At 40.2% G+C, this 27934-nt stretch overlaps 3 protein-coding genes across 3 annotated transcripts; 1 reads left to right on the forward strand and 2 right to left on the reverse strand.

Moving 5' to 3' along the window:
• The first annotated feature begins 349 nt into the window (after positions 1-349).
• LOC104884100 (uncharacterized) lies at positions 350-1630 on the forward strand. Its single transcript, XM_010668693.2, has one exon. It carries the CDS (start codon positions 350-352, stop codon positions 1628-1630), a length of 1281 nt encoding a protein of 426 aa, XP_010666995.2.
• A 16917-nt stretch (positions 1631-18547) lies between these two features.
• LOC125494219 (uncharacterized) lies at positions 18548-19835 on the reverse strand. Its single transcript, XM_048637866.2, has 5 exons — positions 19645-19835; positions 19272-19409; positions 19026-19169; positions 18745-18939; positions 18548-18673 (listed from the first exon to the last, which is right to left on the reverse strand). The coding sequence occupies exons 2-5, from the start codon at positions 19395-19397 to the stop codon at positions 18548-18550; spliced, it is 591 nt and encodes a 196-aa protein (XP_048493823.2). The 5' UTR covers positions 19398-19409; positions 19645-19835.
• Positions 19836-21630: 1795 nt separating this feature from the next.
• Positions 21631-22445, reverse strand: LOC109133755 (uncharacterized). The gene is made up of 2 exons (XM_019247516.3): positions 22330-22445; positions 21631-22186 (listed from the first exon to the last, which is right to left on the reverse strand). Exons 1-2 carry the CDS (start codon positions 22443-22445, stop codon positions 21631-21633), a joined length of 672 nt encoding a protein of 223 aa, XP_019103061.1.
• Between the last annotated feature and the right edge of the window lie 5489 nt (positions 22446-27934).

The following is a 27934-nucleotide window of genomic DNA, read 5'->3' on the forward strand; positions in this document are numbered from 1 at the left end:
ACAAGGCCAACACCTTGATCAATCGGGGAGTCCTCAACTTCATGACCCCTTCAGTCGGGAGATCATGGAGGTACCCAACCCGGGAAAGGTTAAGGTCCCCACCATCGAGCAATACTCGGGCACTAGCGATCCCGAGGATCATATGGCGGCATATAAGGCTCAGATGAGTGTGCAGACGGGATGTGAGGCCACCTGGTGCCGTTACTTCCCGACGACCCTCAAAGGGTTGGCGCTCAGTTGGTTCTCGGGCTTATCACCTGGCATCATAACCAACTTTTCAGTTTTAGAGGCATTGTTTCACCAACACTTCATTGCGGGACGTAGGCACAAGAAAACCAGCATCCACCTAATGTCCATCAAGCAACAAGAGCAAGAGAGCCTTGCCGATTATATCAGGCGATTCAATGAGGAGTCGCTGAAGATTTCAGATCTTCAGGACGGGGTCGCATTCACCGCCTTGATGTCAGGACTCTGGCCGGGAAAGTTCAGATGGTCCCTCGCTGAGAATGAAGTCACCACCTTCACCGAGGCCATGAGTCGGGCTCAAAAATTCATCGAAGCCTCGGACATTTGTAAGCCTGTTGGGGAAAAGGCTAAGAAGAAGAAGGAAGAACTCCCTTACCAGGAACCAAACAAAAGCATAAGGAACCACCAACAATTGCTCCCGAGAGTGGTAGATAATGGGAATGACCCACGTTTCAACAGAAACAGGCGGGAGATCTACTTGGATCTCAAGCACAAGTCGGTATTACCCATTCCCCCACCTATCAGAACCTCCACAGATAGGCGGGATCAGAGACTATGGTGTGAATACCATCGGGAGTGTGGTCACACCACGAAAGATTGTCGGGAGTTAAAAAAGGCCTTGGATCACTTGGCTGATCAAGGAAAGTTAAATAGATACATCAAGCATCCCCGAGAGGAGAAGGGGAAGGAGAAAGAAGCAAGAAACGATAGTGACAACACCGACGGGTATGTTGGTGTCATAGCGGGGGGTCATGCCTCGAGAGGATCATCTGGCCGCGCCCGAAAGGCCCACCTTCAAGCAATGACACATCGGGTGTTGGAAGTAGAGCCCGTGAAGGCGGGGTGCCCATTAATGACATTCGGGGAGCCTGACCGGCACTTACATACCCCCAATGATGATCCATTGGTCATCGAAATGAAAATAGCGAACTCCCGGGTGAAGAGGATCCTTGTTGACAGTGGATCCTCAGCCGACATCATCACACTGGATTGCCTGCTCAAACTAAAGTACACCGAGAAGGATGTTATCCCTACCAACCAACCGTTGATCGGTTTCGGAGGCGGGTCGGTCTACCCTCTCGGTCATGTGAAGTTGGCGGTAAGACTCGGGGAGAGAGGAAAGGGTAGGAGTCTACCAGTAGATTTCCTAGTTGTGGACACCCCACTGCCTTACAACGTCATCATGGGTAGGCCCACTATGAACAAGATAAAAGCTGCCATCTCGGTATATCAATTGCTGCTCCAATATGAGACCGACGATGGACAAGTCGGGAAGATATATGGTGATCAGCAAACAGCCCGGGAGTGTTACATCAACAGCTTCCGAAACAGGGCACCCGAGGAGAAGAAGGAAAAGAAGAGAAAGAGAGAAGAACCGAAATAAATCCCCCCAGGGCTCGGGGTTTATATATCAGAAAACCCCAAGTACTATGAGCGACCTCGACCTGTGGAGGAGGCCGAAGAGGTCGTAATAGAGCCCGAAGTCGGGCATACATTGAGGATTGGCTCAAACCTCAGTCCCGAGATCAGAGATCAATTGATCCAGACCTTAAAAGAGTTCAAGGATGTATTTGCTTATTCAGCTGCGGATGCAAGGGCTGAGCCCCGACTTTGCCTCCCTTGAACTTAACATCAAGGAAGGGTTCCGTCCTATCAAGCAAAAGCTCAGGCATCAGGGTCCCGAGAGGAATGCCGCAGCTGCAGAGGAAGTGAAGAAGCTACTAGAGGCGGGAATCATCGAAGAGTGCCAATATACTAAGTGGTTGGCCAATGTGGTCTTGGTGAAGAAGGCCAGCAGAGCTTGGCGTATGTGCGTCGACTTCACAGATCTTAACAAGGCATGCCCCAAAGACAACCATCCCCTCTCGAAAATTGACAGGTTAGTCGACTCCACAGCGGGTCACGAGTTGCTCAGCTTCATGGACGCCAACGCGGGATACCATCAGATCCCCATGGCTAAAAAGGACCGAGTCCATACTGCCTTTGTCACGGCTCAAGGCGTGTACTGCTACAAGATGATGCCCTTTGGGCTAAAGAACGCAGGGGCCACGTATCAAAGAACCATAAACAAGGTCTTTGCAGAGCAACTCGGGAGGAACATAGAAGTTTACGTGGATGACATGATTGTCAAGAGCAAGAAGAAGAAAGATCACGTAGATGACCTGAGGGAGACATTGGCGACACTCAGGCGCCATGGCATGAAACTAAACCCCAAAAAGTGTGTGTTCGGGGTAACGGGCGGCAAGTGCTTGGGATTCCTGGTGGATGAAAGGGGTATAGAAGCAAACCCCGACAAGATTAATGCAGTGTTGAACATGTCTTCGCCCAGAAACGTTCGGAAGTGCAGAGGCTGACGGGATGCCTTGCTGCCTTGGGGCGCTTTCTGTCCCGATCAGCCGACAAAAGCTTGTTGTTTTTCAGGGCCCTAAAGAGAAAAGAGTTTGATTGGGACAAGGAGGCTGAAGAAGCGTTTCAGCGATTCAAAATAACACCTAGCAACGCTGCCAAAACTCATATCTCCCTTGCCGGGAGAGACTCTTTATATATACCTTTCGGTATCAGAGCACGCACTCAGTGCGGTGTTGGTTGCAGAAAAGGAAGCATCCCAACACCCCGTCTATTTCATCAGCCATGCATACCGAGGGGCAGAGTCGAGATACAACGAGGCTGAGAAAATGGTGTTCGCCTTGGTGATGGCAAGTAGGAAGTTAAAGCCGTATTTTCAAGCGCATCAAATCATCGTCCTAACCGGACAACCTATCAGGAAGCTAATTGAGAACAGGAATCATTCAACCCGAATGACCGAGTGGGCGGACCAGCTGGCCGACTACGGGTTGGAGTATGAGCCTCGCCGGGCAATCAAGGCCCAAGCCCTAGCAGATTTCATCAGCGAGTGCTGCTCCCGCCCTGATGACATTGAGATAAGGGAGTCGTGGGAATTACAAGTAGATGGTAGTGCGACCAAGTCGGGAAGCGGGGCTGGATTGGTCATCATTCCCTCTGTCGGGGACAAGATGGAGTACGCTGTGAAATTCGACTTCCTCGCCTCAAACAACGAGGCCGAGTATGAAGCACTGATCATGGGCTTACAGATTTGTATCACAGCGGGAGCTCAGAACATCTTGGCAAAATCCGACTCCCAACTAATAGTAGGGCAGGTCTCGGGGGAGTACGAAGCTAAGGAGGATAATATGAGGATGTACCTCAACAAGACCCGACAACTAATTCAGAAGCTGACTTCCTTCAAAATCCAACATTTCCCCCGGTCCGAGAACCAACAGGCTGATGCCCTGGCCCGTATGGCTAGCTCAGCTGAAGGGTTAGCCCCTCGCAGCATAATTTGGGAAGTCCTTGAGCAACCAAGCATCAACTCTTTGGAAGTGCATACTTTGAACCGCACCGACACCTGGATGGCAGAAATCATAGGATATCTCCGGGACGGAGTCTTGCCCATAGATGAGAAGGAGGTTGAGGCCCTTAAAAAGAAGGTGGGGTGGTTTCTCTGGCATGAGGGCAACTTGTACAAAAAATCTTACACACACCCGTTGCTAAAATGCGTCACTCCATTCGAAGGGAATTCCATTTTAAGGGAGATCCATGAAGGGGCTTGCAGCAGTCATCAGGGAGCCAGGACAATAGCTGGGAAAGCTCTAAGGGCGGGGTACTATTGGCCCACCCTAAAACATGATGCAGAGGTCCTAGTCAGGAAGTGTCCTAATTGCCAACTTCATGGAGATATACCTCGGGCCCCGACCAATCAAGTTACCACTATCCAAGCTGTTCTTCCATTTGACAAGTGGGGAATGGACCTCATAGGTCCCTTTCCAGCAGCCTCGGGGCAAAGGAGGTTTCTCTTGGTAGCCATCGACTATTTCAAAAAATGGGTCGAGGCGGAACCACTGGCCTCCATAACGGATAAGCAAGTGCAAAACTTCATATGGAGAAACATCATCACCCGGTTCGGGGTTCTCAAGACTCTCATCTCAGATAATGGAAGGCAATTTAACAGTGGGCCAACTCGGGAGTACTGCTCCAGATTCGGCATTAGAACAAGGTTCTCAGCAGTGTCCCGACCCCAGACAAATGGTCAAGCAGAGGCTGCAAACAAAGTTGTGCTGAATGGGATAAAAAAGTCTCTAGAAGGAGCTAAGGGAAGCTGGATTGACGACCTCCCGGGAGTATTATGGTCAGCAAGGACAACAGTGAAAGAGGCAACTGGCCATTCACCCTTCAACCTGGTTTATGGAAGCGATGTTGTCCTCCCTGTGGAAGTCGGGATACCATCCTCGAGAATGACATTCTACGACTACGAGTAGAATGAAGAGGAAAAACCAGTCAATCTCTACCTACTTCCCGAGACGAGAGGCAACGCTCTGCTGAAATCCATTCACAACAAGCTACGAGTAGCAAGACAGTTCAATCAAAGGGTCAGGGCTCGTCCTATCCTAGTCGGGGATTGGGTAGTAAGGAAGGTGGAAGCCACTGGCCTCACCCACCTCAAAGGCAAGCTCGGGCCAGTGGGATGGACCTTACAAGGTTGTCGCCGAGGTCAAGCCCGGGACATACCGACTTGAGTCATCAGAAGGCACCCCACTCGCCCGACCCTGGAATGCAGACAATTTAAAGAAGTATTTTATCTAAGTTACCTTGTAACATGGCCACACTTGAGCCATTTCTGTAATCAAAATGCAAGTAAACTCGGGGTATTCGCCAGTCCCCTTTTGAGTTAACATGACTAAAGCCGCTTTGGCCACAGTTGAGCCGTCGGTTTTATCATTCGTTACAACTCGGGGCCATTAGCAATACCTTATTAGAGCTCGGTATTATTGCAACAGTAATGAAAAGTTGGCACATTATCTTATAATTGCAACGAATGATACATATTTATAGCATAACACTGGAAAAGGCAAAAGATGAATCAAGAAAATACTTTCATTCATAAGAAAATAAAAGTACAGCCTAAGGGTTTCAAGAACAGACTCTCAGAAACCGCAAAATGTTACCCGGGAACAAACTCTCGGGGTAGGTAAAACAAAGTTCAAACGAAAAAGCAACAAAACAAATCTAAACAGCAGCAGTCTTGGTGGGGGAGCTGTCGGTACTGCCGGTACCGTCCTCGTCATTGGAACTCCCCGACAGAAGGTCCTCTGGTTCAACATCTACCTCGGGGTTTGGAGTTGGAGCCTCGGCAGATGTGGAAGCACTAGTAGAAAAAGGACGATTTGCGTCCCCTCAATTGCGTCGCACAGAAACGGAAACGACGCACAGTTAGGATTTGCGTCGCATGTGGGAAGCTGTGCGACGCAAATCACAAAAATCTCCCAACTGGTGCCTGGAATGTGCGTCGCACGTTATATAGGTGTGTTGCAAATGGCTAATGTGCGTCGGACCCCTTGGCCCATCCGACGCACATCAGCCCAATCACTTATATTTTTTTTTACGGGAATCACTCTAATGCACCCTACTCTTCAATTCATCTCATATTCTCTCAAACCCTAAAAATACCCTCTCAGCTCTCACCCTTCTCTCTCTCTCTGAAACCGCCCCCCCTCTCTCTCTCTCTCTCACCCTCAAACACTCAACCCCCCGTCTCTCTCTCACCCTCTCACCCTCAAAACCGTCTCTCTCTCTCACCCTCAAACACTCAAACCCCCCCTCTCTCTCTCTCACCCTCAAACTCTCTCTCTCTCCGGCGAAAAATAGGTATTATCGCAAAAAAAACCTTCGTTCTCAGATCTACAATTGCACAATCTAACTCGAAAATTTTGGTATAATCGGAACGAAAAATCTGATTTTTCATTTTCGAGTTAGATTTCCGGCGAAAATTTGGTATAATCGCAACGAAAATTGAAGATCTTCGAGTATTATCGCCGGCGACCTCTTCGTTCGTTCAGATCTGTTTTTCTTTCTTCGTTCGTTTTTCTGTCTTCGTTCGTTTTTCTTTCTTCGCACTCCAAGAATAAGGTAATTTGTTTATTTTTCTTTTTTCTTCTTTTTCGCATGTCTTAATTTTTAGCTATTTGTCATTTTTTCAGATCTGTTTGAAGACCTCCTCGTTTTTATTCGAACATTTCACAAAGAGCAACCGAGGAAGAGCCTGAATTTCAGAAATTTCGTCACTTCCAGTTCGAACATTGTCTTCAGCTTGTTTAGATCTGATTTTGTTGATTTTTAGGTTCATTTTTTTTATCTTAGTCTTGTATTTTTTAGATCTGACAAAGAACAAAATTAAGAAGAATAATATCTTATTTTCGTTTTATTTTCGCTCATTTTTTAGATTCAATTTAGTTTTATTTTTGTTCAATTTTTAGGTTCAATTTCGAACTGGAAGTCTGTTGTATAATATGATTTTGACATTTTTATCTGGTTGGTGTTTTATTTTCATTCATGTGAGTTTATGTTTTCAAGTCTGTAATTTAGATCTGGTTAATGGTGAAATGAAATTTTGTTTTTTTTAAAAAAAAAATGAGCCATTTGCGTCGGATGTGGCCCTCCATCCGACGCATATCCTACTTTTTTTTAAAAAAAATGAAGCATGTGCGTCGAACATGGCCAGTTGTGCGATGCAGATGCGTGATTTGCGTCGCACCGTATACAAGGTGCGACGCAAATAATACAACCATTTGCGTCGTTTCTCGTTCGACGCAGATCGTTTCCTAGTCATTTGCGTCGAGGGCTTTGGCGTCGCACCTATGTCCGACGCAAATAAGCGCCTCACATCCGACGCAAATTGCCTTTTTTCTACTAGTGAAGGAAGAGCAGTCTGGTCCTCAGAAACCTTTGAAGCCGAAGACTGAGGCACCTTGGAAGCAGAGGATTGGGGAGGATCCTTCTTTGCAGCCTTCTCTGCATTCACCCGCTGCTCCTCGGCTATGCGGGCATCAAACTCAGCCTCGACCCTCGACCAATCTAGAGAGGAGTCGGGACCAACTAGGATACCCTTCAGTCGCTCCTTCGTTTCCCTGACCGCCATCCGGTATGAACGAGAAGCCATCTGTCCCAGGAAATCCAAACCCTCGGGAGACCTCTTCCATCCCTCCAAGAACTCAGATTGCCCAGCCTTCGCCTCTTTGGAGGCCTTCTTTAGCTTGTGCGCGGAGCGCTTGGCTTTCTTCTCTGCGGCCGATAGCTTGACGCGTAGCTCATCCAGCTCCGCCTGAAGGGTGTTCCTCTCAAGGGTGACAACATTGAGGTCATCAGTCAGCACCTTCTGATTATCCTTCAACGCCTTGTGTTCCTTAACAGCGGTGGAGGCTTGCTCGAAGGTATCCTTCTGAGAGTCTAACTCGGCAGTGAGCCGAGTGACTTCAGCCTCCTTCTCCTTAATTTACTTCTTAAGGACGTTAATCTCCCCTTTCAGCTCCACGACACCCTCATCAAATTGGGAACGGTGATTGATCACCGAGGTCATACGAATGGAGGTCTGCAAAATAAAGCGGAACATTAAGAAACACCCGAAACGGGAAGATAGAGGAGTCGGGACATGCACTTACCTCGAGCCAGGACTCGTACAAAGCATTAATCTCCCCCATACCAAGGTCCAAGAGAGCCTTATCATCGGCATCGGTATAGAGGGTATGAAGAGCAAACCTCACTCTGGCCATCTTCTGCGCCGGAGTGATAGAAGTAAAGGGAGTATCAATCCCAAACTTCTTAACTCGGGTACGCTTCTGAAGAGGCTCCTCGGAACCTATCAGAGCGTCCTCGGGAAAGCTCGGAGCCTTCCGCTTGCTTCCCGAGGAGACCCCTGATGAGGCCTTATCGGAAGCCTTTGAGACCACGAGCGAAGGCGCCTTAGCAGCCATCTCCGCCTCTGCTTTTTCAGCGGCTTGAGCCTTCTCCACATCTCCCTTCACCTTGCGGGAGCGAACGTGAGGCTTCTTAGCCCTCTTGGACTCAGTATCCTGAAAATAAGAAAAAGGGGTTAGCAAAACCAGAAGGATCAACTCGGTGTCGGGCTTAAACTGGAAATAAGATTCACCTTGGGAGCCGGAGGTACAACCATAGCCTCCGCATCCAGTTCCGCCAGGAGCTTAGCGGCCAAGTCGTGGCTGCTGATGAATCGTTCGGCCATTACAGGATCGAGTCGGTGTCGGGCTAGAACTGAAACAAACAAAATGTCAAAATTTAGCATAAACAAGATAAATTGCACATTTAGATAAGGAGTTTACCCTTATCACAGCTACGGCTCAGGCCTACGGCCGCCAAGAACGTCTCGTTCCGGATATCATGGCAAATGGGCAACCAATTCGAGGGCACATAAGCCAAGTCCCCCGAACGTATTCTCGTGGTAGTAGAAAGGTATATCCCAGCAACCGCCTCCTCCCGAGACATCTCAGGGACCGTTTGATTCAGCCTAAATCTGGGACCTTCCTCGGGAGGTATAATGGGGATCCCCCATTCACCACTAGTATAAACGTGATAGAAGGTTCTCCTGAATCCTTTTTGGTTAGAGGGGGGATCACGAACCACTTTATAACCTGGGCGACACTGAAAACGGAACCACCCCGGCCCGTGGCGCTCAGCCGGGCCAAGCATCAAAGTAAAAACATTGCGCCACAGGTGCAAACTCGGGGCCACCCCGAGAAGATCACAAACAGCAATGAACCCGTTTATGGTTAACCAACTGTTCGGAAGTAAGTTGGTCAGAGTAAGCGGGTAACCATTTAGCAGGTCCTCGATGAATGGGTGTAAGGGAAACCTAAGGCCCATCTGCATACTATGGTGGTACACTGAAACACACCCGGCAGGAGGAGTCAATACCGACTCTGCACTCTTGGCCCTCACAACGAAATACGGGTCTTGGATCCAAAACTTAGTCCCAATGTACTTCGCATTCCTCTCCATGTAAGTCATAAAGCCGGCTTCGGGAAAGAAAGTGTGAGGACCGCCCTCGGGATCTAAGGAAGGGACCTCTTGTCCGGATGTGGTCGGGGCTTCATCTTCAGGTTCTTCGGATACCGTCACCACCTTGTCCGACAATAACCTATCCAGATAACTCGAACTACAGGGTTTATGGGCCAAGGAAACATCAAAAGGTCCCAAGACAACCCCTTCATCTTCCTCGCTCAGGGAATCCGAGGGAGTTGAAAGAGGAATAGCCTCGGGAACGGTGGAAGGGTCCTCACAGGGAACCCGAGTGCTAACCAAGAATCCATCTACCCCCCGTATCTCCTCAGAAAATCTAATGGGAGAAGAAGAACACGACTCGGGATCCATCCTAAAAACCTAGCAACAAAGAAGTAAGAAAAGAAAGGAACACGAGGGGCGTACCTTCTCAAAAACACAGTCGGGAGTGGAAACTGGGACGCGCGCTCGGAGGACTCGGGATCGGACGAAATTCTAGAGAAAATCTAGAGAGAAATTCTAGAGAGAGATTCTAGAGAGAGAGTGAAAGTGATTGCAAATGATTTGGGATACGGACAAATTCTCTCTCCATCTCTATATATAACCTCAATCTCCCCTCCGCGTCGCGACAACCTCTGGACCCTCAATGGGCCCTCAAAAGATTGGGCCAAAATTGAAGAAGAAGCCCAATTCGAATTCAGGCCCCAAAAGTCCAAATGGCTAAAAGTCAGAAAGTCAACGGTCAAACCTCCCAGGGTCAAACCCTACTCTCAAAATCCTTGACTCCCTCTAATCACCCCCCGAGTTGGGCGTCCCTACTTGGTCCATCCAAGGGGCTCCCATACTTACCCAAATAATGAGCTAAGTTCATTCATACTCAACTCGGGATTACATGGGAAGGCTCATTAGCCCCCGAGTTGGGTACCCCTACATGGTCAATCCAAGGGGCTCATACTTACCCAAATAATGGCTAAAGTTCTTTCAAGACCAACTCGGGATTGCATATAGAGGCTCATTAGCCCCCGAGTTGGGTACCCCTACATGGTCAATCCAAGGGGCTCATACTTAGCCAAACAATGGCTAAAGTTCTTTCAAGACCAACTCGGGATTGCATATAGAGGCTCATTAGCCCCCGAGTTGGGTACCCCTCCATGGTCAATCCAAGGGGCCCATACTTAGCCAAATAATGGCTAAAGTTCTGTCAAGACCAACTCGGGATTGCATATAGAGGCTCATTAGCCCCCGAGTTGGGTGTCCCTACTTGGTCAAGCCAAGGGGCTCCCATACTTAGCCAAATCATGAGCGTTTCAAACCGAGATCACCATGTAGAAGGTGGTCTCGGGTCTACCTACAAATTTGCGGCCAAATAATGGCCAAGTTCATTCATGACCAACTCGGGATTACATGGGAAAGCTCATTAGCCCCCGAGTTGGGTACCACTACATGATCAATCCAAGGGGCTCATACTTAGCCAAATAATGGCCAAGTTCATTCATGACCAACTCGGGATTACATAGGAAGGCTCATTAGCCCCCGAGTTGGGTACCCCTACATGGTCAATCTAAGGGGCTCATACTTAGCCAAATAATGGCCAAGTTCATTCATGACCAACTCGGGATTACATAGGAAGGCTCATTAGCGCCCGAGTTGGGTACCCCTACATGGTCCATCCAAGGGGCTCATACTTAGCCATATAACAAAGCCTGGATGGTGGACCAGAGACCACCTTCCTCTACGTGGTCTCACTCCAAAACACATCATTTTTCATATACAACGCAAAAAGCAACTATAGGAAATTAATTAATTAAAAAAAATTATAAAATCCAAAAAACCCCTGAAAACTTGCTGAATCCCGCAAGGGGAAAATACCGGTCAATGAGTTGGAAAAAAAAATGAAAATTCCTAAAAACAAGAAAACCGCAATCCTTCCCGTAATTGTTGGTAGTTGACCTTCTTAACCAATAATGATTGTGAAGATAATAGAATAAAATAATAGTTTTCTACATCTTTTACATATTGTCACGGATTTTTTTTCAAAAACAAAAATATAAACTACTACTATTTATTATTTTTTGTTTTTGAAAACATTGATATTATTATTGATACAAATTTAAGAGGTACTGGATTAACTTACTGTGCTAAAAAAAATATCAAAGATGGTTGATTGTGAATTTCGAGATGATTCGGATTGTCGTTTCGCTTCGGATGACATTAACAATGACGAAGATATATTAGATGGAATCGACATACAAGGAGGAGGTATTTTAATATTATTTCGTTGATCTCATTTTTCCTATTTTTTTGTTCTTATTTGTTATAGAATAATAAGTGTGCTGACGTAGAAGATGTAGTTTTATTTGGTGTTTGTTGATGTTCTTTTAAGAATTTGATACATTCAATGTTATTTTCTATATGAATTTCAATTTTTTTCTGAACTGAACTTGTGTAAATAAGAATATATGATGTAAAAAGGATCTGACTCATGGAATTATAACACAGTAGTAACTTGTAGATCCTCCAATAATAATATGAAGATTATATTGTCAGTTCAATTATAATATGGTATCGACCTGTAAAAAAACGTTATATAGTTGTTTGATAAAAAGTATATATGAAACCGTTATGAGAAAAAGAACGTATGACTCACGGAATTATAACATCATAGTAACTTAAAAAGAACATATAGCAGAATGAGGAGCTCATTGTTGGGAATATTGTGTGTGAAGCAGGGGAAGGTGAACTAGGGAGAGGGAACTCTCCCACTGAAAATGGATAATATCTTGTGTTGGAATGTCAGGGGTATCTCTAGTGCTAATAAGCAACAGGATGTCAAAAACCTGCTTAAGACTAGAGCCCTGGGATTAGTTAGTCTCATTGAGACTAAAGTTAAAGTAAATAAAATGGGTGCTATGTATCAGAAACTATTTAGTGGATGGTGTTTTTGTTCGAATTCAGCCTACCATCCTAATGGAAGAATTATATTAGCATGGAATGACTCATCTTTCCATGTTAATATATTAGCTATGTCTGCTCAGCTTATTCATTGTATGGTAGAAGTGGTGAGTAACAAAACAAAATTTTTCTGCACTGTTGTTTATGCTTTTAATCAGGCTGAGAAAAGGGAAGGTCTATGGAAGGATTTGGTGGATTTTGAGTCAAAGGTGAAGCTCCCATGGATAGTGTTAGGTGACTTTAACTGTATGATGAATAGAGAGGAAAGGATGGGAGGGAATTTAAGAGATGCTGATCTGTTGCCCCTGAGGGAATGTGTGGATAAATGTGGCTTGTGTGACCTTAAATCAACTGGAGCCTACTACACCTGGAACAACAAACAAGAAGGTGAAGCCAGAGTGTTTAGTAAGCTGGACAGAGCCCTATGTAATGAGCAATGGCTGGAGGTGTTTCCCACTTCTGAAGCTTGGTTCATGCCAGAAGGTTTGTTTGATCATAGTCCTATTATGGTCAGAGTACATAAGGAGATCATGCAGGGGAATAAGCCTTTCAAGTATTACAAGATGTGGAGCAAAGCTCATGATTTTCAGAGAAGAGTTAGGGAGGCTTGGAATTTACAAGTTACTGGTACTACAATGTTTAGTGTTGTACAGAAGCTGAAGAATGTGAAGAAGGAAATGAAGAACTGAATAAGGAAGGATTTGATAACATTCAAATTGCTGATGCACAAGCCTATGAGAAGCTGTTAGAGTGTCAGAAGAGAATGCAGGAGAACAATGACATGCTTAACAGAGAACTGGAACACAGTGCTGCTACTGAGTACAGGAAAGTTCATGAGAACTATTTGTCATACTTGAGACAGAAAGCAAAAGTGGATTGGATGGCAAATGGTGATGAAAATAGTGCTCTTTTTCATAGAGCAATCAAGCAAAGAAGACTTCAGAATACCATTTATGGCATTCATGATAAAGATGGGGTATGGCAAGAGAATGAGAAAGTGAATGATGCATTCATTGAATATTACCAGATGCTGTTGGGTACTGCTAGAGATCAGAGTACAGTGATCAGTCAGGAAATCATGAATAGGGGCAAGTGTCTCACTGAAGAACAGTAAAACATATTACTGGAGCCTGTTACTGGAGATGAGATCAAGAGATGTTTATTCTCTATTCCTGGAGATAAATCTCCAGGTCCTGATGGGTTTGGTACACACTTTTTCAGAGATGCTTGGAATATAGTGGGAAATGAGGTGATCCAAGCAGTTCAAGAATTTTTTATGAATGGTAAGCTTCTTAAAGAAGTTAATAACACCCACATCACTTTAATTCCAAAAGTGAAGTGCCCTGGGCATGTTACTGAATACAGACCCATAGCATGCTGTAATGTGATATATAAAACCATTACAAAGGTTATTTGTAATAGGTTGAGCAGGATACTACCTGAAATCATTGCTGAAAATCAAGGGGCTTTCATAAAAGGAAGGTTCATAGCTCACAATGTGCTTATTTGCCAGGATATGGTGAGGGGTTATGGGAAGAAAAAGGCAAGCCCAAGTTGTATTATCAAGATGGATTTGAAAAAAGCTTATGACTCAGTAGATTGGAAGTTCATGTTAAGAGCTCTTAAATTTCCTGATAAGTTTACACAGATGATAATGGAATGTGTAAAATCTCCCAAGTATTCACTGGTAATAAATGGCAGCTGTCATGGGTATTTTGCTGGGAAAAAGGGGCTAAGACAAGGTGACCCTATGTCACCTTTATTGTTTGTCATAGGAATGGATTATTTGTCTAGAACAATGAAGATGATTGGAGAGAAGTCAGAGTTTAAATTCCATCCTAGATGCTCTGGGGTGAAACTCAACCACCTTTGTTTTGCTGATGATCTCATACTATGCAGCAAGGGTGATTTTAAGTCAGTGTACATGATGTTACAAGGATTCAAGCACTTTTCAAATGTATCAGGCTTGGAGGTCAATGTGAACAAGACTGAAGTCTTTACAGCTGGAATGAAGGCAGAAGATGTTCAGAAAATTCTCAATGTTTCAGGTTTCTCTAGGGGTAAACTACCATTTAAATACCTTGGGGTCCCTATCAGCCATAGAAGATTGGGAGTGAAGGACTGTTTAATGATGGTGGAGAAGATAACAGCTAGAGTGAGAAGTTGGAGCAGCAGGAACATCTCATACCAGGGTAGATTGGTGCTGGTAAATGCAGTCCTTCTCAGTATTCAAGTGTACTGGTCCCAGATTTTTGTCTTGCCTAAGAAGGTTATACAGGAAATACAGATGGTTTGTAGAGCATACCTGTGGTCTGGAAATTATTTCAGTAGCAGAGGGGGTTATGTTGCTTGGGAGAAGGTGTGCACTCCTAAACATGCAGGTGGTTTAGGTGTTAGGAATTTAGAATGCTGGAACAAGGCAACTATGGGAAGATATGCTTGGGCTCTGGAAAATAAAAAAGACAATATTTGGATCAAATGGGTGAGTGAACTATATGTGAAGAATGATACTTGGTGGGATTACAAGCCTGCTCAAGGATGTAGCTGGTACTGGAAGAAAATATGTGAAGTAAAAGAAGAGATGAAAAGCAAGATCAATGCAGTGATGTTACAGAATATGAATGAATATTCTGTCAAGTCAATTTACAACATATTGACAGGCAATTTCATCAAGATACACTGGGACAAGTATGTATGGGAAAGAATGATAAGACCTAAGCATAGGTTTTTCTTGTGGTTGTTGAAAATGGACAGAATACAGACAACAAAAAGATTATATGACAAGGGCATTGCAACAACAGATCAGTGTCTGATTTGTGGTCTACAGGAGGAAAATCAAGAACACTTATTTTTTGAATGCAGATACAGCAAGGCTGTTCTCAGGAGGATTATCACATGGCTGGGAATTCAGAAGAATAATTTAAATGCACAATCGTTTATGCATTGGATAAGTAGATGCAAGGAAGCCAAGTTTAAGAAGCAGGTTTATGCTGCTGTACTGGGAGCTCTGGTATATAACATATGGAGAGTTAGAAATGAAGTGTATTGGACTCAAAAGGTGTCTTCTGTGAATAATACAGTAAATAGAGTACAAATAGATGTTATAGAAAGATGTTATAGTGTCCTCCCTAAAAAAGTGTCTCAAGTTAATAGAACTTGGCTTAGAGATCTTACTAGCAATGTATGTGTGAACTGAGGTGTGAGGGCCTTGGGGTAGGGGTCCAACCTAGTTGGTTTGCCTCCCCTTGGTTGCTCTGTAGGTTGTTGTATTTGAGAATGTTTGGCAATATAATTTCTTTGATTTAGCAAAAAAAAAAAAAAAAAGAACATATAATAATAATATAAAGAATATATTGCCAGTTCAATTATAATATGGCATCGACCTGGAAAAAAATTGTATAGTTGTATAATTGTATAGTTGTCAATTTTTTTTTTACCATTTGTCTATCTTTTTAATCATCGTGTAATTTACATGCATTCATAAATTTCAGGAATATTTGGATGTACCTGAGAATAGTTGTGTTGTGCACCCTACCAATCCTGAAGCGCAATTGCAATTTCATGGACATGATGACTACTTTGGAATCAATGTTACTCCTTTTGGGAATTAGAATATTCATGTTATTTAGAAATATTTAGGCTAAGAAATAAGTGAATGAAAAACTATTAGAATTTATAGTCAACCTTCTGTATTTCAGATTGGTTTGTGATTATTTGACATTACTTTTCTAAGCCGTTTGAACAATGGATGAATATTTATCATTTTTTTCGGTGTCTAAGTTCAAGTTGTGATTTTTTATTGTTTGGATATTATAGTTTTAGCGTGGATAGGTGTATTTTGAGGTGTTGGGTTGTAATTGTCCTCACAATAACTATTTTGAATGTTTTTAGGAAGAGATCATTAACACACATGGATGTATCTGTAGTGTCTAATTATAAAAGAATTAGAGGACATAATAATTAAGAGCAAACAAGCTACACACAAAAAAACGCACAAAATAAAAAGGAAAGAACATGAAGGTAAACACAAAAGAACACCATACTAATTTAAAAGGAACATTTGCAGATGAGATTTGAGAAACCAAAAATTATAGACAATCACAAAAATTAATGATCATGGAAAAAACATGAAACTGTTAAAAAAGGAACACCATAATTATTTAAAAAGAACATATCCATATAAGACTTGATATTACATATTAGTGATACAAAATAAATCAAATAAATGAAATGAACATGATAAGATATAAAAAGAACACAACACATACAGGAAAAGAACATTCACACTAAAAACAGAAAAAATGAATTATGAATATAGGATTTGTTAAATATATTATATAAGTACTAAAAGAACATACAAAAAAAAAAAAAAAAAGAACACCCACACTGTTTATAAAAGAACATAAGGACATAGTTGGTTTACTCACATTCTAAATCGAATTTTGATCATGGAAAAAATTTGAAAGTGTTAAAAAAGGAACACCATAATTATTTAAAAAGAACATATCCATATAAGACTTGATACTGCATATTAGTGATACTAAAAAATCAAAAAAATGAAATGAACATGATAAGATATAAAAAGAATACAACACATACAGAAAAAGAACATTCACACTAAAAACAACAAAAATGAATCATGAATATAGGATTTGTTAAATATATTATATAAGTACTAAAAGAACATACAAAAAAAAAAGAACATCCACACTGTTTATAAAAGAACATAAGGACATAGTTGGTTTACTCACATTCTAAATCGAATTTTGTTTTTGGTAACGTGCTTGCATGGACTGTTAGCACTTTGTAAAAGATGTGCAATGGCTCAATGGCATATTGTTTCTCTTTAATGACTAGAAAAATGTCTCTTCTCGGGATGTTTATTGTATTCCAAGATCTATTGTCATGCTATGTTTATGATCTTGGTGTTTAATTTAAACTAATTAAAGTTGGACGATGATTATACAGACCAAATACTGTTGGTATTTTTTGTTAAGCACATCTTGTAGATGATTACTTGACAAAGATCCTTTGTTAGGAAAAAAAGTTGCTATCACTTATTTTCAATTTTTTTCAGTTCATTTCGATTTGAGTCATTTTTTGTGAAATAGTTTATCTCATTCAATTGAATTTAGTTCAGGTCAATTTTAAAAGAATGGGGACTTAATAAGATAACGGTGAATTCCAAAAATATATTGTGTATTATTATGTATATAGAATATAATAAGAACTTGCAAAGAACATGAAAGTATACTATATAAAACATAAAAGTATATTACAAAGAAAATCAAGGTATTTATAAAGAACACAGGATCAAATGTCAATATTATTAAAAAATGAACATAATTAGACGAGAATACCATTTAAAAACAATTAACTAAAGCTATTATGTGCACCACATGCACACGAATCTTTAAATTTATTCATGGGTTAATTGGCTAGAACAGCACAACCTTGGGCTCAAGTGCAAGGAACAGCACAACCTTAAGCGGGTGCAAAGCATAGCACCAACTTAAACACGTGGTGCAGAAAATAACATAAATGGCACCGGAGCACGAAGATTCCACCGGAGCCAGGGAATCTCCATTATTTTAAGGGTTAATTGGCAAGGAACAGCACAACCTTTGGCTCAAGTGCAAGGAACAACACAACCCTTATTTTAATAAACACACCATTTGCTTAACCTCCACTACACTAAATCTACCTTAAACCACACTACATCACCGCCACCCTCTTCCCTAGCCCACAACACTACAACACCACCACCTCCCTCAACACCATCATCTTCCTTCACCACACCAAACACCACCTCTACTCCAACAATGTCATCCTCTGCCCCAAACACTGCAGCACCACCACACCAAACACCATCTCCACCACAACCTCGCATTACTCCCAGTCCACAAGAGCAGGCGCTCCATACTAATTCACCACAAAACAGAAGAGTTCCAGAAAGTTTGAGCGACCATGGCGCGACCTCCAAGCAGGCGCTCATCAAACCAACTCTTTTACAAACAGCACGTGGAGTGGTCTTTGGTGAATCAATAGTGAATATTGAGCTAGGAGAAACTAAGATCAGCCTCCACAATTATTACACGTCAATTATTAATGATGATAGATGTAAATCCAGCGACTTGATTTCGATATTTGCGCTGATGCAATTTGTTGATGATGTGAAGATCTGTGTTGCGTCGAATAGGGAAGAAAATCGCAAAATGAGGAAGTAGCACAGCAGCAAAGAAGAGTAAAGAGGAAATCAATTTTTTTTTTGAGATTGAAGTTGAAAGTTGGCTAGAACAGCACAACCTTTGGATCAAGTGCAAGGAACAACATAACCTTGAACGGAGATTCCCTAGCTCCGGTGGAATCTCCGTGCTCCGGTGCCATTTATGCTATTTTCTGCACCACGTGTTTAAGTTGGTGCTATGCTTTGCACCCGCTTAAGATTGTGTTGTTCCTTGCACTTGAGCCCAAGGTTGTGCTGTTCTAGCCAATTAACCCTTTATTCATTGTTTTCAAGCTTCTTAAACTTTCTTGCTAAGACCTGGAGCTCGACCCTTTTATCATTAGCATTGTCGGTGAGTAAATCAATGCAGTATTGTATCCTTAGCTTCTTCAAACCTTCAAACTGTTTTAATAAATATAAGGATTAAAATAAAATAACAATTAAAAAGGTAGTAATTAAACTACGAGACATACATTATCTGAGTATAGTCCACAATCCCAGTTGTTTTGTGCATGGTAGGTTTCCATATGTCTCATTGCATATACACCACAATCAACAATGTTCATGTTGGATCTCCAAGGCATCTCTATTAACCTTATCTTGAATTTAGCTATATGCCTATAACACTTGTATTCCACACGGTGGAGGAACAATGAAAATGCTTCCAGCTATAATTGAAAACATACATTACTTTGTCAATAACACATAGTTGCTATCATATAAAATAAGTTAGTCTTATAATTGTGAAATTTACCACTTTCCGAGGATAATCACGATACTTGCTTTCAAGGGGTATCCCATCCTCAAGTATTCTATTATCCAAGATGTCCAAAGTTTTGGCTTTCATATTAATGCACATAACGTAAAAGTGACTCCAAGCGTGAACAATGAAGAATACCTGAATAAATGAATTAGTTTAATAGAGTATATTATTTAAGTATATGAAAAAGTAATATCATAGTAAATAACATGGAAATTGGGTATGAAGAATATTACTCACAAGATTAAATCCTTTGATGGTATCAATTTTGTTCTCATACATGGTGAAATCAAGTGTCTCAAAGAATTTTGATTGTCTAAACTCAATGGTATCTTTTTGAGTACACTCACCATAATAATCATTCATGCACAACAAATTCTGCATAGATAAGGTGACAAGATAGTAAATATATAGTGTATTTTATGACGTAATATAATACGAACTTGAGAAGAACATAAAAGTATTTTACAAAGAACATCAAGGTAACTATAATAGAACAAATGCTCTAATGAAAATATTATTGGAGTTGAACATAATTAGAATATATGACATGACGTTCTAAGATATAAAGAAATCAATTATTAGAGGATTATAGTAAGGTATTAACACTTACAAATGCTGCATTAGGAAAGAATATCCTTTTCTCTTTTCTATTCAATTTATTCCTCGAGTTGAGTATGTGACACCATGCATCAATAAGTTCACCAAAGATATGTCCATCAGACCCAAGGGATAAACAATACTCTCTATTTAAAAAAGTGCTTCCATCATCGTATAATTCTTCGCTAAAAAATTAAAACATATACCCGTTAAATTATTTAGATCGATAAAGGAAAATAAATAATACATAAAAGAATAGATGAATAGTATTGTTATTCTTTAGGAAGTTTAGCTGAAAGAGCATATTCAAGTATGCAAATTTTATCGTCCTCCTCCTCGTCTACAAGATGTGAATATTGAATTAAATACGGGGACTTGAAAATTGCAGGGAGCTTTCTCATTCTTTTGGTAACCTTCTCCAAGTTATGATCACTGCTTTGTGTTTGAAAAAAAAATGGAGTGAGTTAATTATTTTTTAAAACATACACAACCACAAGCGTAGTTAAACATAAAATTTTCAAATACCAAGGAAGATTTAATTTAAAATTTTCAAATACCAAGGAAGATTTAATTTACCATTGTTGATCGTTTGCATTATCTTCATCACTAAATATCTCATTAAAATCCAAATTATCAAAATTCATATCAGACTCAGAATGGTTCTCATTCATAGGATGATGTGTGTTTGAGTTAAAAATGAGAGGCTGCAGAGGAGTAGATTGTTCTTCTCCGCAACGTGGCAACACTTGTTCAGATTCACCGACAACTCTTTTTACAGCTGAGTCAACCATCTCTCCAAACCACTCAGAAGAAAAGATTTCATTGTCCTGACTCAATAACGAACTTCCCACACACTTCTTCAAAAACTGTTGAATATCGGGAGGCATTTGCGAACCAGAGCACCTTGACCACATTGTTGCAACATTTTGCATCATGATATTATTTATCAAAGTGTTTGGGTAAAAATTCTCGACAGATTTCAAGAGGGTTGTAACCCGTACAAAACACAAAGCAATGTTTAACGTTGCCTCTCTCAATTGGGTGTTAATTTCCTGAAATGAACAAGGAAGCCAAAGACAAGATGCAAATATTATTATTTACTAAAAGGTATTGCCATTCAAAGGTAATACGAAATGCAAATAATGACCCAAAAGGTCATGGGATTGCTAGACACACTAGTTTTTTTATTTTATCATTACTTAATCTATGCAAAACATGACAAAATTCATTTTCATGTGGATTAGTAGAATAAGTACATACATGCAGATTGGATGGAGGTTCAAGGTGTTCTTGTTCCTCTGCCTGATGTTTATGATTTTGTTGTTCATTGATTAGTTGAGGATTGTCTACCTAAGGGTGTTGCTCTTCTTCGCATTGTCGTTGGCACGATTGTCCTTCTTTGCTCAAGAGATGAGTTGGTATTGAGATATCCATATTTACTGGCTTCTCAATCCTATCCAACAAAGCTCCACAACCAAAACCATACTCAGATTCAGAAGATATCCTTTTCTTAATGTCCTCTAAACGCCATGACGAGATAAGCGGAAACAATCTAGTATGAGAAAAAGTTTGCCTTTGCACCAAAGAACCCCATACTATTTTAAAATGAACATATTTGCAGATGAAATTTGAGAAACCAAAAATTAGACAATCACAAAAATTAATGATCATGGAAAAGAACATGAAAGTGTAAAAAAAGGAACACCATAATTATTTAAAAAGAACATATTCATATAAGACTTGATACTACATATTCGTGATACTAAAAAATCACAAAAATGAAAATGAACATGAAAGTATATAAAAAGAACACAACACAGACAGTAAAGAACATTCACATTAAAAACTTATAACATCATACTGATTGTCAGAATATGTACATATATACAAGAATTGACATAACTAAACTACAGACTAGAAATCAAACAGGGAAACTTCATAAGGTATAAATCAAATAACATCATACTACTAAAAAAAGAACATTTACGAATATACTAAACTAATAAAAATAAAATACCTTAATGTCTCTGTTCCTATCTAAAAGTATGCACATCCCATAGGGGTCAAAATCCCTCATAAGTTTTGCCGCGAATATTGTGTCATTCCTTGGAAAGTTAAGATGCATGAGGCCTCCGAATCCCATATCCCTTATCGCTCTTAGCTTATCATCTTGTCCCTCCAAACCTTTAATTAGTTGCATAAACTGTTGAACAGTATGCCTAGGATTAAGAGTGATTTCAACTTTATTTTTTCCTAATGTGTTAGCATTCTTCGAGCTCATTCCCCCTTTCTGAAGCGGCTCCCTGGTAACCAATTGTTTTCTTTTCCTTTTCTTTCTAGCATCTTGCTCACGACGTCCATTAGGTGCATCCATCTTTTTAACCCCTCCATTTCCCTCACTCAAATGTGAAGCTTCACATTGCAGTTTCTCCATAACTGGCAAGTTTGTAGTTTTCCGTGGTGTTCTCTGGTACTGGATAATGGTCTTATTATGACCAGAGAAATGTTCTTCTCCTTGATTCTGTGTGTCTTGAACTTGTATGCAGACTTCTCTACTATAATCAATGCATCATAAAAATCATAAGTATCTAATCACTTTAAAAATTATAGATTTAAGTAGCTACACTATTATTATAATCGTATGTATGTGATGTTTAAATTAAATAGCACAAAATTGCAATTAAATAATCGTCCTCACTTTTCAATATCCTTATGACCACATGATTTGTTAATGTCATCCAACAATTGCGGATCCACAACCTGTACTTGCATCGCATTAACCAATTTCTTTTTCTTCTTTGCAAACTTCTTCATCGGAACATCTAAATCACTGCTTCCCACCAAAAACAATAATAAAAAACAGCAGAGTTCATATTTATTTTCCAATGGTAAAAAGTTAACTTACATATACAAAGCTCGAATCGCAAACTCAAAAGAACATGACACTTACATATACAAAGCTCGAATAGCAAATACAAAAATCATGGCTACTTAACAATCCGAACATGCACATATAGTTTTGTCTATAAATTTAATTTTACTAACAATTCATTCAATTAACACAATTATAATTCAGTAACAATTCTCACTACCAATTAAAACTCACTATTATATTATCACTACCAAATACTAAAATATTATAGTAACTTTTAAAGAACAAACAATATACTTTTATTTTGGTATTCATCGCAATAATTTTTTTTTTTTAAAAATATAAAAAATACTACAATATTATCTATATATCAGATAAGCGCTATATTTTTTTTTGAAAGTAACTTATTTTAAAAGGAAAAAAATTATAAAAATTAATATCTATATATCAATTATCAGATAATATAAACTGATTAAAAAAAAATACATAGAAATCCCTTGATATCCGGTTTTGATAAAATACCTGTTAAATTTCAAAATTCATATCTCTCTCCTTCAAGGTTTTGCATGCCCTCTTCACAGTGATTCTTCACCATTGACGCCATGGATGATCGTCTGAAGGTTGGAAACAAAAGGTAACTAAGTATATATCCAATATTTGTCATTTTCTTCATTAAAATCTTGAATTCTTTTTGCTTTCTCCTGGGTTGGATGATTTTGAGTGGATCAAATTATACTTTGGTTAGTTAATTTTCATGATTTTCGCAAGAGAGAATGGGTGAGTTGGATGATTTTGAGTAATAGGAAAAAAATTATAAGCGACCGTTGTTTGTTCTTTGGTGTGAAGGTGATGTTAGATTGTAAAGTATCGGAAAAGGTAACTTACGTATTATTTGTTTGCTGCCACAAAGATCAACTTTGGCAAGTTCTTTTTTTGATAATTTATTTTGGATGGCACCTGATTAATATTCACTCACTTAGAGCATATTAAATGGTAGTCTTGGGTCTACCTACAAATTAGGACCAGATAGCAAAACGTCAATATAAAATACCAAAATAAAAGATATTAATTTATATAGATATTAATTTTTATAATTTTTTTCCTTTTAAAATAAGTTACTTTCAAAAAAAAAAAATAGCGCTTATCTGATATATAGATAATATTGTAGTATTTTTTTATATTTTTTTTAAAAAAAAATTATTTCGATGAATATGGAGTTATACCGCAATTTATGGGAGAATTTCACTTAATTCTGTCATTTTTTTTAAAATTATTTATATTAATAGTGCTTTGTCAATTTTTTTATAATAAATTATTTATATTTCTGCCATTTCTTGCGTTTCAATTTTTTTTATAATAAATTATTTATATTTCTGCCATTTCTTGCGTTTGGTTTGTTGGCTGTTGCGTTTCAAACCGAGATCACCATGTAGAAGGTGGTCTCGGGTCTACCTACAAATTTGCGGCCAAATAATGGCCAAGTTCATTCATGACCAACTCGGGATTACATGGGAAAGCTCATTAGCCCCCGAGTTGGGTACCCCTGCATGATCAATCCAAGGGGCTCATACTTAGCCAAATAATGGCCAAGTTCATTCACGACCAACTCGGGATTACATGGGAAGGCTCATTAGCCCCCGAGTTGGGTACCCCTACATGATCAATCCAAGGGGCTCATACTTAGCCAAATAATGGCCAAGTTCATTCACGACCAACTCGGGATTACATGGGAAGGCTCATTAGCCCCCGAGTTGGGTACCCCTACGTGGTCAATCCAAGGGGCTCATACTTGGTCAAATAATGGCTAAGTCCTTTCAAGACCAACTCGGGATTGCATATGGAGGCTCACTAGTCCCCGAGTTGGGTACCCCTACTTGGTCAATCCAAGGGGCTCTCATACTTAGGCAAATAATGGCTAAGGTTGTTCATTACCAACTCGGGATTACACAGGGGAAGGCTCATTAGCCCCCGAGTTGGGTACTCCTACATGGTCAATCCAAGGGGTTAAAAGATCTTCGCGACCTACTCGGGATAGTCCCTAAGTACACCGGAACTATCTCGACAGGAAAATATTCATACTCGGCTCGGGATCCCTAGAAGGACGTCCTTCTATCCCGAGTCGCATACCTCACACGGGGTCGGGATTATGCGTGGGCTCCCACCTGTCATCCGAAGTTAAGCCTCGAGGCACCCCGGTACACCCGAGTCGGGTAACCAAGCTCGGGGGTCCGCTTCGGGATGCCGCGCTTGGAGCCAAACGCCCGTCGTGACCCGGGACTTAAGCATACCACCTACAGATATGCCCGAGTACACTCGGGTTGAGGTAGCCAGCCCCCGAGGTCGGTGTCGGGATACCTCGACACCTCTAAGTCGGGGTCGATGCCACCTATCCTGCAGGTAAACGTTTCCCCCTCTCGGGATCTAAGAGATTCTCCGGAAAATGGCACACACGGGTCGGGACCCCCGACTCGAAATTAACCCTCATAAATCTCACCAAACAACCGCATTCTGAATCTAGAGTTCCTCTCCGATTATTTGGCGCGGGGCTAATTGTTTGTGCCCCTGGTCTGGCCCAACAAAATATCAAAAGGCACTTCACCCAAAGCCTAGGCCTCCCATATCAAGGAAGATTCACCAGCTTTTAGGGAACAAAAAGCCAATTACCTTAAAAAGGTGGTGGCTCCCCTAGGTATTGGGAGGCTCCCAAAAAGGGTTTCCTGTCTGGGAAATCCCCAACAACTATAAATACCAATAGTCCCATCAATGAACATGTATTCAATTCTCACCTAACAAAACCAGAGCCTCTCTCTCTAGACTAGATTACTTTCTCTCTTTACCTCAATCTCAACTGACTTGAGCGTCGGAGGGGTTTTCCCGGAAACACCCCCGGGCCAGTTTTTCCTTGTTTTGCAGGATTGGAGATTACGAGACTCGGGACTCTAACCTAACTCGGGATTTGACTCTCACCTTAAACATATTACTCTTTTGACTAGTTTCTAGGCAGAAACATATCTTTTTGTAAAGGCTTAGTTAGTATATCAGCAATCTGATTTTCAGTTTGACAAAACTCAAGTTTAATCAAACCTTTTTCCACATTTTCTTTTAGAAAGTGATGTCTGATATGTATATGCTTAACTGTTGAGTGATGCACTGGATCCTTTGAAATACTAATGGCACTAGTATTATCACAATAAATAGGAACACAATTAAAGTTTATTCCATAGTCACAAAGCTGTTGCTTTATCCAAAGCATTTGAGAGCAACATGCAGCAGCTGCTACATATTCTGCTTCAAAAGTGGATAAAGCGACTGTGTTTTGTTTCTTGGTACTCCAAGAAACTAAACTATGACTAAGAAATTGAACCATACCTGAGGTGCTTTTCCTATTTACAAGATCTCCAGCATAATCTGCATCTGCATATCCTCTTAGCTCAAATGTATCACTTCTTGGATAGTAGAGTCTAAGGTCATCTGTTCCTTTAAGATATCTAAGAATTCTCTTTACGGCAGTAAGATGACATTCTTTGGGATTTGCTTGAAATCTAGCACACAAGCCAACACTGAAAGCTATGTCTGGACGACTAGCAGTTAGATTCCTCTATATTTTGTTTGATCAACACTTGTTCCTATGGAGTCTTCATCTAATCTAGTTGAAGTTCCCATAGGAGTGTGATTTATCTTTGAGTTTTCGAGGCCATATTTCTTTAATGTTCCTTTATGTATTTTTGTTGGTGAACAATTATTCCCTTTTTCAGTTTGTTTGATTTGTAACCAAGAAAGAAATTTAACTCACCCATCATACTCATTTCAAATTCATTACTCATGAGATTGAGAATTCTTTGCATAATGTTTCATTTGTAGCTCCGAATATGATGTCATCAACATATATTTGAACAAGTAAATGTCAGTTCCTTTGATTTAGATCAACCTTTCCTCTTTTAAAATTGTTTTCTAAAAGGAACTTTGATAATCTCTCATACCATGATCTAGCGCTTGTTTTAACCCATAAAGAGCTTATCAAGCTTGTAGACATGTTTGGAGATTATTTTTTCAAAGCCTGGGGGTTGTTCAACATATACATCTTCATTTAATAGCCATTTAGAAATGCACACTTAACATCCATTTGATATAATTTAAACCCATTAAGCAGCAAATGACAATTAAAATTCTAATGGCTTCTAATCTAGCTACAGGAGCAAAGGTTTCTTCATATCTATTCCTTGTTGATATGTAACCTTTTACTACAATCTAGCTTTTTCCTGACAATGGTTCCATATTCATCTAGTTTATTTCTAAACACCCATTTCAAACCAATTACTTTTTGTTGTTTAGAAGAGGGAACTAAATGCCATACCTTGTTTCTTTCGAACTCATTTAATTCAACTTGCATGGCAGTGATCCAATCAGAGTCAGTTAGGGCTTCTTTATGATTTCTTGGTTCCATCATTGATAGGAACGCATGAAATGCACATAACTTCCTTAAGTGAGATCTAGTTTGCGTACCTTTTGATATGTCACTGATTATGAGTTCCAATGGATGTGACTTTTGTTGTCTCCAAGATTTTGGTTGAAACTCTCTTATAAGAACTTGTTGTTCCTCGTGAGTTCCTTGAGTAGATGAGGAACTATGATAAGTTGTTCCTCTGTTAGCCATAGTAGACTATGTTCCTTCATCTTGAGGAACAGGAACAACTTCCTCACCTTGAGGAACAGGAACATCATTGATGTGATTGTTTCAATCTTCTTCGTTCATTTCCTCCTTTACTTCTTCTTCTTCATTTGAATCTGCATTTTTGTCATTAGGTCGTACCAACCCAATTTCATAGTCTTCAACCTGTATGCTTGGATTATTTTGTCAGATTCATCAAAGATTACATGAATATTTCTTCAACACACATAGTTCTTTTGTTATATACTCTATAAGCTTTACTATGTGAGGAGTATCCTAAAATATTGCTTCATCACTCCTTGCATCAAATTTTCCAAGATTATCTTTTCCATTATTATGCACATAACATTTGCAAAAGTTCTAAATATGATATTTGGTTTCTTTCCAAAGTAAAGTTCATAAGGAGTTTTTTAATGATAGGTCTCATCATGGCACGATTAATTATGTGACAAGCAGTATTAACAGCTTCAGCCCAAAAGTTCCTTGGAAGTTCACTAGCAATTAACATGGTTCTAGACATTTCCTCCAAAGTTCTATTTTTCCTTTCTACAACACCATTTTGTTGTGGTGTTCTAGGGGCAGAAAAATTATGATCTAGGCCATTATCTCTGCTTAAGTCATCAAATTTATAATTTTCGAATTCTTCCATGATCTGATCTAATGTGCATTATTTTATGACCACTTAAGTTTTGAACTCTTTTAGCAAAGACAAGGAACTCATCATAAGTTTCATCTTTACTAGAGAAAAAATAACCCAAGTAT

The sequence above is a fragment of the Beta vulgaris genome, chromosome 4 (assembly GCF_026745355.1).
Source record: "Beta vulgaris subsp. vulgaris cultivar EL10 chromosome 4, EL10.2, whole genome shotgun sequence".
NCBI classification, from domain to species: domain Eukaryota; kingdom Viridiplantae; phylum Streptophyta; class Magnoliopsida; order Caryophyllales; family Amaranthaceae; genus Beta; species Beta vulgaris.